Source organism: Pelecanus crispus, chromosome 11, assembly GCF_030463565.1.
Source record: "Pelecanus crispus isolate bPelCri1 chromosome 11, bPelCri1.pri, whole genome shotgun sequence".
In the NCBI taxonomy this organism is placed as follows: Eukaryota; Metazoa; Chordata; class Aves; order Pelecaniformes; family Pelecanidae; genus Pelecanus; species Pelecanus crispus.
Window position 1 is genome coordinate 23,605,773 of NC_134653.1, and position 14,743 is coordinate 23,620,515.

At 61.8% G+C, this 14,743-nt stretch overlaps 1 protein-coding gene across 1 annotated transcript; it reads right to left on the reverse strand.

Moving 5' to 3' along the window:
• Positions 1-501: 501 nt before the first annotated feature.
• Positions 502-7,156, reverse strand: CABP7 (calcium binding protein 7). Its single transcript, XM_075719041.1, has 5 exons — positions 7,048-7,156; positions 3,201-3,344; positions 1,561-1,673; positions 750-903; positions 502-629 (listed from the first exon to the last, which is right to left on the reverse strand). The coding sequence occupies exons 1-5, from the start codon at positions 7,154-7,156 to the stop codon at positions 502-504; spliced, it is 648 nt and encodes a 215-aa protein (XP_075575156.1).
• Positions 7,157-14,743: the final 7,587 nt, after the last annotated feature.

Sequence of the window (14,743 nt, forward strand, 5' to 3'; positions counted from 1 at the left end):
GGGGTGGGGTGTGTGAAATCCAGCCCTTGGCAGCCAAGTCCATGCAAACACTCCCATCTCAGACTAGAAACCATCTCAGGCGCGTGTATTGCTTAGGGGATGATTTGGTTTTTATCATAAATATAGACCTACAGACGCTAGTATCGGTGTATCCGACGGGATCCTACGCCTGGGGGGCAATCCACCCCCGGCGTGGGGAGGGGGCAGCACACGGGGCTCCATGCACATTACATGCACTTACGGGTTGGTTTTTTTTTTTTTTTCTGGCGAGGGGGGGTTGTGTGTCTTTATCAAAGTTTCCATGTTCTGCAAACAGCCATGCGATTGCATCGCCCCGGGACAGTGGGGACCCAGCATGGGTCTTCCCCCCTCAGGTTTGCCCCCTCCCGGGGGGGTTTTTGCATGTCTGATTCAAATATGGATATATATCTCTCTATATACTCCCCGCTAGAGGTGCGGCTCCCCGTCGGTGGCCGGAGGCAGGCGCTCGGGGCGGCCCTGCTACTTCATGCCACTGCGCAGCACCTGGTTGGCGGCAATGAGCATCACGCTGATGATGAAGGCGATGGCGAAGGCGCAGATGAGGCTCTTCCGCACACAGGTCTGCCGGATCTGCTGGCTGGAGCAGGCTGGGGGGAGAGCCGGGGGGTTACCCCAACACCCCCCCCCGTACCCCGGGTTCCCGGTGCCATCCCTGTGGCGTTGGGGCTGGGGCAGGTATTTGGCATCCCCGGCCGCCCGGCACTCACTCTCCACGTCGACAGGGCACTCCTCGGCCGTGCCCATGTGGCTCTCCTCCTCCGTCATGATGATGTTCTCAATGTCCTTCATGGAGAGGTGCTCGCAGAAGGTGTCGTACAGCAGCCGCTTCAGCTCGTCCACTGTCAGCTTCTGCATGTCACACTGCGGGGAGCGGGTGGGGGGCTCAGGCTCACCCCATGCTGGGACCCCACCACGGGGGTTGCAGTGATGCTGTGGGGTCCCCCGGCACCCTTCGGTGCTGCATTTTGTCTGGATACCCCCATTTTTGGTCAGAAAAAGGCTGATGTCCTGCTGACCCCCTGGCAGAGCGGGGCTGGTGGCTCCCAAGAAGGGGACCCAGTGGGTGCCCAGCCTCACACCATCTGCCACCTCGTGCCAAGGCAGGGACAGAAAAGCCTCAGGCTGGTGTATCCTAACCCTGACCCTGACCCCAACCCTGACCCTAAGCCTACCCTTTCCACTAACCCTAACCTGGAGCCTGAACACGAGCTTGACCCTCACCCTAATCTCAGCCCTGACCCCAATCCTAACCCTGAGCCCAACTCTGACCGCAACCCTCATCCTAAACCTTAAAGCAACTCTAACCCTGGCCCTAACCCAGAGCCTGATCCTGATCCTAATCTTCACCCTCACCCTAACCCTAACCCCAGCCCCAGCCCTGACCCTAACCTTAACCTCAACCCTAACCCCAACCCCAACCTTGACCCTAACCCTGACCCCGAGCCATCCCCCGGGGCTCTCAGTGTGGGGCCTAGGGGTGCTGGACCCCGCCGGGGGGAAGGCGAGGGGGCTCCCTACCTTCCAGAAGACGGTGTCGAAGTCTGTGCCATGGAACTTCTCCGGGATGCCCGAGGTGGACAGCTTGGGCCCCAGTAATGTCACGAACTCCTCGAAGTCCACCTGCCCGTCACCTGTGGGACACGGGGGAGGCCATCACCCCCTGCCCAGTCATGGGGACACGTACAACTCCCCCTCCCCCGAAGGGTCCCCATGGGGCTGTTTGGGGGGGGGGGGGGGGGGTCACCCTGCCTGCACTCAGCAATGCTCAGAGGTACACCCCTGCGCAGCCTGGGGGGGCCCTGCTCCAAGCCTTGGTGTTTTTTGGGGGCACCCCAGTCTCCTGGGCTTGGCACTGCTGGGGTGACCCTGCTCCTGGGCACAGCACCTGGGGGGGCTCAGGCAGCCCAGAGCCCCCCAGTCTTGCCCATCCACCCTACAATGGCCCAGAGCAGCAGCTGGTATTACAGGACCTTGGACTCTCAGACTTCAGCAGCCAGGGACCCTCAGACTGGTTGGGGACCCCCAGTACTAACCAGCACCCAGCTGCTGGCCAGGGACCCCCAAAACCAGCCAGTGACCCCAACACCATCTGGGGACCTCCAGCAAAGCTAGGGGTCTCCCAACATTGGCCAGGACGCCCAACGCTGGCTGGGGTCTCCAGTGCCAGCTGGCACCCCAATGCCATCTGGACACCCCCTAGTGCTATCCGGGGACCCACAATGGTGGCTAGGGACCCCCAAAACCAACTGTGTACCCCACAACTGTCTGGGGACCTCCAGCAAAGTTTGGGGTCCCCCAACACCAGCTGGGATACCTAACACTGTCTGGGGTCCCCAGTTCCAGCTGGCACCCCAATGCCATCTGGGGACCCCCAATGCCTTTTGGGGACCCCCAGTGTTGTCTGGGGCCCCCCAACACTATCCAGGACCCCAAACACCACCTGGAACCCCAATTCCAGCTGGGATGCCAATGCCAGTTGGGGACCCCCATGGTGGCTGTGACCCCAGGGGATGCAAGGAAGGGGCTGGGGCAGGGTGCCGCCAGGCTGGCCGTACCCTGCGGCTGCGGAGGATGCTGGTGTCGGGGCTGTCAGGCCAGCACTAACGATGAGTAATGAAGGGAGCGGCGGCTTGGCAGCACTGCCAGAAAGGCTTTTAAATGGGGGAAAAAAAAAAAAAAAAAAAAAAAAAAAGGAAACCAATAAATTAACGAGCTCTTTAAGGTCCCATTGAGTGCAGGAGTGACAGGGACAGGCCGATGGTGGCAGCGAGTGCTGGAGGTGCACGGCCAGCTTGGCCTGCTCAGTGGTGAGAGCATGGCCCGGGGTGCAGGGTCCAACCCAGGGTGCAGGATCCGGCCCGGGGTGCAGGATCTGGCCCCAGCAGCCCGGTCCCAGCTGGTTTGCTGAGCCAGGAGAGGTGCTGTTCCCACCCGCAAGTGCTCCAGGATCTTTAAATCCTCCTAAACAAAGCTGGGATGGTGATGGCGGTGATGGTGATGGATGAGCAGGAGGCTCCAGCCTGGATCAGGCCCTCCTGCATCCCACGTCGGGTCAGGCAGCCACCAGCAAGCGGGGCAGAAACAGGGCAAATTGGGGGCTTCACCAAAGGGAGGGTGCTGGGGGTCCCGTCCCCATCCCCGGGGCGCTGGGATCCTACCGTCCATGTCGAGGCGCTGGATGATGACTTCCAGCTCCACCTCGTTGGGCATGTAGCCCAGGGAGCGCATGGCCGTGCCCAGCTCCTGCTTGGAGATGAAGCCGTTGCCATCCCGGTCGAACACCTTGAAGGCTTCCCGGATCTCTGCAGGGGGAGGGGGGATCAGTCCGGCCACCCCCCCAGCCCTCGCACCCCCCAGCCCCCATAGCCATTACTGGTGGCCCCAAATGGACCACCCATCCCTTAGTGGGCCATAGTGGGGTCCATAGGGAACCAGTGGGGTCCCCCTTAGAGAGGGGAAACTGAGGCATGGCAGGAGGGGCTGCCACCCCTGCAGGGACCAGAGCACCCCCCCCAGCAACACCCTGCATATGTGTGTGTGTGTGTGTCCTGGTGGGGGGGGGTGTTATGGGCTGGGCTGCGATGGGGGTGTGTAACGAGCTGTGAGAGGGTGATGGGGGTGCTGGGGTCTGGGTGTTGGGGGGTGGGGGGGGGTTGTGCAGGTCCCAGGGGTACCAGGAGGGGTGTGCAAGGCAGCGCAGGCACCTGTGCACATGCACACACACACACAAATGGTGTCTCCAGCAACTCTTGCACCCAAAACCTCCCCGAGAAGGGTCTGACCTCCCCAAGGGGACACCAACACATCCCAAGGTCTTTGCTCCAAATCCAGCTGCCTTCTCACAGCACCCACACTGCCCTTGCCACCGCCTGGCCCTCTGCAGCCAAAAACCTGGCATCCTGCCCCAAAAATGCCTTCCTGGGATGTGCTCGAGTTTAGGGTGCCTACCAGGGCGGGGGCTGCGGGGGGGGGGGAGACCCCCACAGCACTTCAGTGCCTGGCTGGGACCATACCCTGCCCTGCACCCCAGGTGCTGGCATAGGGAGGGTGCTGGGTGCCAGCCATGCCAGCACCCATGTCCTCCCTGGGGACTTTGCACCCATCACAGGGTTACAGGATGGGTGCCAGAGCTGTGCCACACCAGCCAAAAAAAGTACCAGCTCTCACTGGGGTTGCTTCAGCGTTCAGCCATCTCCCATGCAGAGGAAGATGGGATGGAGGCAGGGAGAAAGTGGGAGGATTTGGGGTTTCTGGCTCAAAATGAGCCCCTGTGGGGTGGCAGAGAGAGGCTGTGCCAAGCTCGGAGTGCAGCAGGGAAACTGAGGCACGGCGCTTGCCACACTGCGTGGCTATCACCCACCCCAAAGCCTTGTGGTGCCCATCAACTCCATCTTGCCTCCTGCTGCGCTCAGGGCTTTGCTCCCTTTTGGGGGTGTTTCTACCTTTCTGATGCCCCCAACATGTGGAGCTTGAACCAGACTGATGGGAAAGAAGGGACCAAGCGAGTTTGTATGAAGAACACCAGGAAGCTGAGCTGGGATGTCGGTGCCCTCTTCCTTTGCCAGGCAGCAAAGCTGCTGGCACCGGGCAGCACAAACAGGCAGGTCTTTGCCAGCTGCCGGAGGGGTTTGCGTTGGAGGAGCCCGGCAGGAGAAACAGGGGCTAAGAACTTTGGGTTTTGAGGGAAAAACCCATGTAGGTTGTGCTATCGATCCCCAGCGCATGGGGACATCCCTGCCCGGATGATGATGGCCCATTGGTGATGTCTTCCGAGGTGTTTTGGGGGAGTTTTGGGGGCTTTTGGCCTGCCGGCCTAATGGGTAAAGCTTCTCTATATGGCTGGCATCCCTGCCCAGGCAGGGGGATGCTTCTGGTTCCCCCTGTACTTGCAGGGAGCCCCGCTCCAGTCCAGGCACCCCCTGAATTCCTCCTTCGAGGAAGCTCATCCCAGACCACCCAAAGGTGGTTCCCCATCACCCAGCTCAGGGTGTTGGGGGGAAAGCAAGGACATGCCCCGACAGTGGCCAAACTGGGGTCACATTAGGGGTGTCACCCCCCCAGCTGAGACACCCCGACTCTCCCCGGCTGAGCCAGTAGCACCCTGCATCTTCTCAGTCCCAACAGGGAGCCCTGAGGGGCGGCTGCAGGGCCAGGAGGGCAGCTGGGTGTCACAGATGTCCCCCCAAACTGGAGGGTGACCGGGGAAAGGTGGCAGCGGGTGGCAGCACAGCCCCCCCGCAGCGGCGCAGGTGTCTGGCGCTTCACGGGGTCACCTTGGGGCTCCCGCCACTGCCATCGATCCCTGCGGCCACACGGCGCAGTGGGCGTGCAGCCGCAGGCGGGGTGCTGGGGGGGGAGCCCCGGGCCGGGAGCACCCCAGGGCCTGTCAGCACCCGTCGGTGCTGCGCGAGGCTGGGTGCATCGACACAACGCCCTGGCACATGTGCACACACGCGTGGTGAGCATGCACGCACACTGCAGCGAGGCTGTGCACACACACGCATCGATGCACAGGCACATGCTGCAGTGAGGTTGTGCACACACACACCTTGCAGCGAGGCTGTACTTGTGCATGCACGCATGCACCAACGCCTTGCAGCGATGTACTTGTGCATGCGCACACACACACACACAACCACCTTGCAGTGATGCTGTTCTTGGGCGTGCACACACGCCCCCCCGCCTTGCACTGATGCTGTACTCGTGCATGCACACACGCAGGCACACACAGAGCCACAGCGCAGTGATGTACTTGTGCATGCACACACACACGCTCTCTCTGCAGCAGGGCTGTGCATATGAACCCGTTCTGCTCTGACGCTGTACGTGTGTGCACACACGCTGCAGCGAGGCTGTCCATGTGCACACACACGCTGCAGTGATGCTGCCCGTGTGTACACACACACACTCCCTCACACAGACACCCCGCAGTGAGGCTCTGTGTGTGCATAAAAATGCATGAACACACACGCACAACGTGCAGTGGGACTGTACGAAGGTGTGAGGTACACACCCGTGCACACGCACACACAACCCCTGCAGTGAGGCTGCACACGGGCACGTAAGCGTGCAGGCACACAACCCGCAGAGCTGTGGGCACACACACCCTCGCACACCTGGCGTGAGCCCATCTCCCCACCTACCTGGGGCTCCCGGCCAGGCTCTGGGGCCAGAGCCCCTCAGCACCCCAGCCCTGGGGCTCCGTGCCTCAGTTTCCCCATGAGGAGTCCCAAGGGCTCCAGGCCTGATGCTGAGCCCCCTCCATCCTCTCCTGAAGGTGCAGCGGGGCCGTGTGTGGGGCTGCCCCGTGCCTCAGTTTACCCTGTGGTGCCAGTGCTGGGGCAGCGATGGGGGCCGTGGGCCGTGGGTGCTGCAGCCCCTTTCCCCCTGCGCCCAGCAGAACGGGGCTCCCTGGGGACACCCCAAGCCGGGGCGGCCTGGGGGGTACCGACAGCGCCCATCCCGCTGCCCCGGCAAACTTTTGGGGTGGAAAAAGCCATTCTGGCGATAGCGAGCTGACACCGGCCCCGCTCATCGCACGGGTGGGCAGAGCCCCAGCGGCCACCCCTCCCGGCCGGAGAGCGGTGGCACCGGGGCTGCGTGGGGCTGCCGTGACCCGAGTGGGGTGACACGGGTGACAGCGGCCCCCGGGGCCCCCCGCGCCGCCAGCCACTGTCATATTATGACAGCGGGGAGGGTGGCCCCGCCACGCTGGGGGGGTCCGGCCCCGAGCCGCCACCGCCGGTCCCTGCTGTGTCATATTGACACAACGGCGACACTGGGGCCGGGACCACCCCCACGGCCCCCCCGCCACCCTCTCCCGCTGCCCGGCTTTCTCCCACGCTTCCCTTCCTCCCCTCCTCCTCCTCCTCCTCCCCATCCATCCATCCATCCATCCATCCGCATCCCGCTCGCCTTGAGGCTCCGCACGGCGCCGGGGGGCCGCGCACCCCAAGCCCCCCCGCACCCCACACGGGATGGGCCCCCCCGCCCCGGCCCGCTCACCCTCCAGCTCGTCCTCGGGGATCTCCACGGGGTGCTGCTCGGCGAGGATGTTGGGGATGGTGTAGATCCCCCGGTACATCAAAGCCGCCGTCACCGGGTGGAAAGGCATCTTCGGGGCTTCCCAAAAGCCAAAGTTTAAACCCAAATCTCCTCGGGGGGGGGTGCCCCAGCCGGTACCGGGGTACGCTAAAAACAAGTTACCGGTGCCCGCCGCCCCCCGCCCGGCACCCACCGGCCAGGGGGGCCAGGGCGGGCGGGCGCTCCCCGTCCTCCGGGGCCGGCGGCGGGACGGGGCTGGCGGCGGAGCCCCTCACCGGGGAGTCAGGGCGCGGGGGGGGTCCGCGCCGGAGGAGGCTGGGGGCGGCCCGGCTCCCCCGCGCACATGCCCGCCCGAAGTGGAAACGGGAGGCGAAAGCATCCAGGCACCGGCTAAATCCCGGCGGCGGCGGCGGGGGGGACGGGGCTGGCCATGCCGCTCCGGGGCCCCCCCTCCGCCAGCCCCGGGCCGCTCACAGCCCCCGGGGGGCCGCTGCCGCCGGGCCACGCTCCCCGGCGGGGCCCGGCATGGCGGGGCCGAGGCCGAGGGCGGCCTCTTCTTCTTCCTCCTCCCGCCTCCTCCTCTTCTTCTTCCTCCCCGCCAAGTGTCCCGGGCAGGGCCGGGGCTCGGCTCCCCGCCGCTGGCTCAGCCCCCGGCGCCGCGCACACGCCCCCCCCCCCGCCGCCGCCGGCAGACGGAGCATCCTCGGCCGCGGCCCCGGGAAGCGGCGCCGGAATCCAGGGAGAAGCGGCGGGGCCGGGCGGGTTTTGAATGGTCCCGCCTGGCAAATGGGGCTGGGGGCGGGGGGCCGGGGGTGGTGCCTCCCCCCGGGGAGGGGGGGGGCAGTCGCGGCCGAGAGCCACCCGTAAGCCTCCCGGGCCGGATCCTGCCCCGGTGCTGCCGGAGCGGCTGGGGCGCCCGGCCGGGGTGGGTGCTCGGTGGGTGCTGGGTGGTGGGGAGCAGCGCCAGAGATGGTGGGTCCCTGCGGCACCCCATGCCCAGGCAGTCGCCACCCCGAGGTCCCCGCGCATGGCACCCCGGGCTGTCATCACCCCAAAGTCCCTGCGCTCAGCACCCTGGGCCAGGGCAGCCATCACCCCGAGGTCCCTGCACATGGCACCCTGCTCCTGGGGCAGTCATCGTGCCAGGGTCCCTGCACACAGCACCCCGGGCTGCCATCGCCCCGAGGTACCTGCACATGGCACGCCGTGCCTGGGCAGTCGTCACCCCCAGCGTCCCCACACTTGGCACCCCAGGCTGCCATCACCCCGCAGTTCCCACATTCAGCACCCTGGGCCATCACCACCCCGGGCAAGTCCCTGCACACAGCACCCTGGGCCAGGGCAGTCGTCACCCTGAGGTCCCCAGGGTGCTGCAGGGTGGCAGGGACGCCACGGCCGGACCTCTTGCTCCTGGGCCAGGGCAAAAATGAGCCGTGGAAGAGGAGCGAAGAGGGGCTAGGAGCAAAGCCCTCGATCCGCACCTCCCTTTCCAGTTGCCCCCCACTCCCCCCTAGGCCCTGATCACATTTTTCACCTTATTCCTCACTTTGTCATTGATTACTCACAGTTGGGCTCACATGCCGGGGTGGCTCCCTGCTGTGCCACATCCCCGCGACGTCCATGTCCCTATGGCATCTGTCTGCACCTGGGCACCTGGGCAGGGATGCTGCCCAGGATCTGGGATCTCTCTCCTTCCAAATCCCACTGTCCACCTTGCCTGGCTTGTCTCCCTGGGTGGGGGTGGCCCGAGCAGACCCCGGCATGTTGGGAGACAGGGGTCACGGTGTCCCCTGTGCCTTGGTGGCATCCCTCTGGCTGGGCATGGTAGTGCTGGGAGGCTGCCGAAGCCCCCACTCCCCACCGGAGGCTGCCTTTGGAGGTCCTGTGGTGGGAGGGAAGGCGTTGGGGGGCAAGAGGGAAAATGGCCCCAGAGCCCTAACAGAGGGGGAAAGAAAAAGGGGGATGGTTGGCACCTCTCAGGTGCCCATCCAAACCCCAAAGATGCTCAAGACTGGTGGGGAAACTGAGGCACAGCTGGCCAGGCTCCAGATGTGCTTCTCATGTTGGGACTGTCACGAGAACACCCAAAATTTTGGAATGGGGTTCCTGCTGCTCCATCCTCATCATTAAAATCCCCCCGGCATCCCGCAGCTGCCCCGGCCGCGTGCTCAGCCTCAGCCGTTGCCTCATTCAATTCAACGCCACTTGGAATTTTTGGGCAGATGGCAGCTCCGACCCACCCCTGCGCCAAATCTTCCACCTCCGGTGGGAGCATAGGCTGGGACCCCACACCAGGGCTCCCCAAAACCCATCTCCCTTCCCCAGCTGCCTCCCGGCAGCGCTGCCTGTGCAGCTGCCAGTTGATTTTAACCAGCTGGGGTCCCCTTTAAGCTATTTTTTAGCTGGGAGAAATTTCCTTCACCGGCAGCAGAAAACCACCACAGCCACGCTCCCGAGCTGGGGAATTTCAGGGATGATCAAATCCCTGCTGGTCCGGGGTGTCAGCTCCCAGGGCAGGATCCTTCCTCCTGGGATGTCACGGCTCAGGGGTGGCTTTTTCCAGCTCTTATAAAACTTCATCCTCCACCGGGGCTCAGGACAGTGTTGGGGCACATGGAGCTGCACCCCACGGGGAGTCTCCGGTGCCTCATACTGTGGCTGAGCTTGCAGCACGGCCCTGAGGGGGAGGATGCTGATAATCATAAGGGACTTCTGGGGAGAAAGGAGCCCAAAAAGACAAAGTAGCCTAATTGAAAATCTCCTCCTTTTTTTCTTAGCAGATCAATTTGCTCCTCAATGTTAACGAAGAAGCCCTCCTAATTAATTCTCCATTTGCCCACCGGAGGCCCCAGGGTGGAAACTCATTAATTTCTCACCACCCAAACCCTGGCAGGAATTATACTGCAAATTTCTGGGCTTTTCCCCACAAATCCCCCCAGGAGATCTCTGCTCAGCAGCAGCAGGGACCTGTTGGAGCATCCTTCCTCGTGGATGGGGGAGGCAGCTGGGCCGTCCCCACTCCTGCTGCTTCATCCCTGGGGATGAAGGGCATGAGCATGCGGCAGCACTGGGGAAAAATGAGAATTAAACAATGGCTTAATTGCATTTGAGGTCTTGATTGTTTTTTTGTTCATTAGGGATCATCAGTGGAGCGATCTCGGCATTTCCCCTGAGCCCAGCTGGAGACCCCCATCCTGCTTGGCCGCACTGCCCTCTTCCTCACAGGATGAAGGCTTCCCTTCCCCGTGTACAATCTGCGCTGTTGCCCACCGCTCTGCCCCGCAGCCCCTTTGCTTCAATCTCCTCACTTCTTTTGGGGTGAGAAGCTCTGAATTGGTTTTCTCAGACCTCAGTCCATCACTGTGCACTGAGATGATGGGGCTGAGGCAGCAGCATCCCCAAACCACAGGGATTTCAGCTTAAAAATCCCAGCCACAGCTGGGTGATTTACATGTTTCCCGCACCACTGGGACATTGCAAATGTTCCTCTTCATAATTCCTCCATTATTTTATTAGTGGTTCCTCTTCACAATTCTCCCTTTATTTTGTTAGGGGCTCGGGCCAGCCTTGGCAGCAGGTCAATGCCGCCTCTCCCCACATCTCTTTGTCCCTCCCATGACAGCAGCACCTTCCTGACACTCGCAGGTGGTATCCTAATTAGCTGACCCCGCTAACAAGGCAGGAGAAGCGTGATCCAGGCCTGGCATTTTGCGTCTTATTTGCAGCTTTGCGAAGACCTTGCTCTCAAGAGCTCCTGGGTTCGCATCCCGACATCATCATCTTTATTTCTCTCAGAAAGATTGAGGGGAAAAAATTAAAAGGAATAAAGCCATGCTGGCACAGAAGCGGTGCTGATTTATCTTTAATTTAATCTTCTCCTCCTCATTTATTACTGAGCCTGCTTTCTCAGCCTCCCCTGGCAGGGCCGAGATGCCCTCCTCGCTCCCCACCGACCCCTGCCCAGCAGAGACTCCCGTGCTGGATTCTCTCCTTGCCCTGAGCCTATCCTGCCAACTCCATTTGTCCGGGTGTTTGCAAGTCCGGTCTCTGCCATGTGCCCCAGTTGAAATTCCCAGTTGTCCTTGCGGAGGAGAGAGGGAACCTGCAAGGATGGGATGGGGATGGATGGGGATGAGGCTGGGGATGGGATGGGAATGGGGATGAGGGTTGGGATGGGGATGAGATGGGGTGGGATGGGATGGGATGGGGATGGGATGGGGATGGGGAAAAGGGTGGAGATGGGGATGAGGATGGTGATGGGGATGGGGATGAGATGGGGTGGGATGGGATGAGGATGGGGATGGGGAAAAGGATGGAGATGGGGGTGGGGATGAGGAAGGGAAAAGGGAAGGGGATGAGGATTGGGATGGGGAGGGGGATGAGGATTGGGATGGGGATGGGATAGGGATGGGGATGGGATAGCGATGAGGATGGGATAGGGATGGGCATGGGATAGGATGGGCTGAGATGAGATGGGGATGAGGATGAGGATGGGATGGGGAACCCTTACAGGGGTGGGGATGGGATGGGATGGGATGGGATAAGATGGGATGGGGATGGAGATAGGATGGGGATAGCATGGGGATGGGATGGGGATCCCTCACAGGGATGAGGAAAACTCACAGGGATCAGGAAACCTGGCAGAAATGGGGATGGGATAGTGTGAACTGGGGCTGGGTGCCTTCGAATCCCCCAGGACAACCCCACAGATAACTCACCCCCGGGCAGTATGAGGATGCTGGGGTGGGGGGCAGCACCACAGTGTCCTCCGGGATATAACACCGCTCATGCTGAGCGCAGGGAAGGGACGGGAGGGGCCCAGGGTGGCCATTGTGTCATTTTAAAGTCACCTGCTGGCACCAAGCCCTCGGAGGAGCCGGAGCCATCAATCTCCCAGGGCTGTTGCTGTCAGCTGGGTATTTAGTGAAATGTTTCTTAAATGAACGCTTGATGGAAGAAGAGGGATGGCTGCAACGTACTGAGCCGCAAGGTTATCCCTGCCACCACGACAGCTGCCAGCTCCCAGCACCCACTATTAAACCTGGGGAGGGTGGCTGTCACAGAGGTTTCAGGAGCTGCTACCCAGCGTGGCCATGGCCGTTCCTGCACTGGGATTCATTTTGGAGCAAATCACACCCGTGATGGGAGAAACACCAGGTAAAGCTCCAGGCAGCCGGTGCAGGTGGGGAAGGAAGGAAGAACGGGAAAGGCTTTGAGAGCCCCATTTAATTTGGGTTCCCAAGGGTGAAAATAGCCCCTCCGTGGGAGGAGGCAAGTCTTCTGCTTAGGAGAAATTTTTCTTTAGGAAAACTGGGAAAAATTGAAATAAGCCTGTTCTTAGCATCCTTCCAAGTAGATGCAGCTGGGGATGCTGAGGGCAGTGGCGACTCCACTTGCCAAGAGACCAAGCGGGGAGGTAACTCCCAGTGACCTCAGTCAAGGACCTTCTTAAACTCATTAACAGCACAAAAAAAGATCCGTGGGAAGCACAGCCTGCCCAGGGAGGAGTGTGGTAGCGCAGGGTGGGATCCAGCTTTTTGAAAGGGACACACGAGAAGGGAGCAAAGGGCAGGGCTCTGGCAGAGCTGTGCTCAGCCCCAGAGGCATCACGCAAGGGTGAAGCCATCCCTGACCCCACCTGGCTGGCCCATGCCCTCAGTGGTAGTGGCAGGAAGAGGAGTAAATACAACAAAATCCACGTGACAGTACCTGTGCATCTGTGACATGGCCGGGTGCTGGTGCCAGGCAGGCCACTGAGTGGCTTTTCTTTGCTGCAACCAATGTTGAAGTCAGACTCCAAAACACAGCCCTTGGCTGAGCATGAGAACTGTTTGGGAGTGGTTTCCACGCCTCCCTCGCAGCATCCCTATGGCCTTTTCCTCTCTGTATGCATAACCCAAGCAGAAGTCCTTGCAATGACATTTGCCTTCAGGACATGGCTCTGCTGGGCCAGGCCCTGCTCCCATCCCGCCATCAGCACACAGGCGATGCTCACCGGCAATCAGCCGTGCCATGCTGGCACAGTGACCTCAGGTAGTGACACCAGTTCCATGTCTCCAGGATGCTGTGTGCTGCTGCCCCGGTATGCCCTGGCACCATGACGCCAGGGGTACCCAGTGCCATGATGCCAAGAGCTGGTGGTACCTGGTGCCACGATGCTAGGACCCAGCAGTATCCAGCACCACAATGCCAGGACCCAGTGGTACCTGGTGCCATGATGCCCAGGCTGGCTGTAGGCAGCATCCCGGCAGGGCTGTCATGATGCCAGGTGTCCCCATAGCAGGTGATGCTGTGGCCAGGCAGGAGGAGGCGATGGAGTGGGACTCCAGTGTTCCTGTTCCAATCCAGCCCCAGGGCTCCCCGAGCAGCCGTGGCAGCACATGACCGCAGATGCCAGGAGGGATGATGCTGCCCAAGGTGATTATGAGGGAAGGGGAAATTAACGGTGAGGGTGAAGGGGTAGGATCCTGGCTGGAGGGATCCTGGCTGAGGTGGCATCTCCTTCCCCAAGGCCATGTCCCCGTCAGGGCTGGCCATGTGCTTGTTGGCAGTGCCTGCTCCCTCTCCTCCATGCCTGGGGAGGTATCAGTCCTTGTGCTCTCAGAGCAGCAGCTCCCAGGATCTCCTGGGCACCGGCTGGTCCCAAGCGGGTTGTATGGTCCTACACCAAACTACATGGTCCTGCGACCTGTTGCATGGTCCCACACCCTGCCGCATGGTCCTGCAGCAGACTCGAGGTCCCACTCCCCACCACGTGGCCCTGCACCAAACCATGTGGTGCTGCAGCCTGCTGCACCATCCTGCACCAGACCTGTCATCCTGCAGCCTACTGTGTGGTCCTGAGTCCCATAGTAGAGTCATGCAGCCCACCACCCCATCCTGCACCCCACCGCATGGTCCTGCACCCTGCTGTGCGGTCCTGCACCAACCACAGCATCCTGCATCCCCTGTGTGGTCCTGCACGCCACCAAAAGGTCTGGCAGCCCACCGCACGATCCTACGCCCCACCATGTGGTCTTGCACCCCCCACATGGTCCTGCACCCCATCACACCTCGCCCAGCATCCCTCTGCTTGGCCCAAGCAGTCTCCGGCAATTCATCCTCCGCTCTCAGGGAAACTGTGGTGGCTGGAGCAGCTCCACATGCTTTTTATTTTATAGCATCCATATATTATCCCCTCCCCGTTGCTCTGCCTTGGTGGCTGAGTGGGCACCTCTGGTACCAGCCAGAGGTTTCAGCTCCGGAGCCGTGGCTTCCCCGCTGGCAATCCTCCCTCTTCACCTGTTACGCCCCTAATTGAGCCGACAAGACACACGTAGGGCTTTTACAGCTTTGCGGTGGCTGCCCCAGGGGAGGTGTCAGGGCAGGGGGAGGGAGATGCACCGAGCTGGCCAGGTCTCTGCTGGGAGCTGGGTGGCCCTGGGTGCCATCCCCTCAGTGAGGCTGCCTCTCCCCTCTCCTCTTCCTCCTCATTTCATTTGCTTTCCCCTTTTTCTCCCTGGAACACAAAGGGCTGGGGAGAGGAAAAGGTGGAGGGATGCAGACGGCAGCGCTGTGCCGGCCATCAGCCCACACCGGCGTGATGGATGAGGATGGGTGTGGATAGCAGGGATGGCGCAGGGCTGGCAGCCACCGGCCGAGGAAGGAATAATTCCCC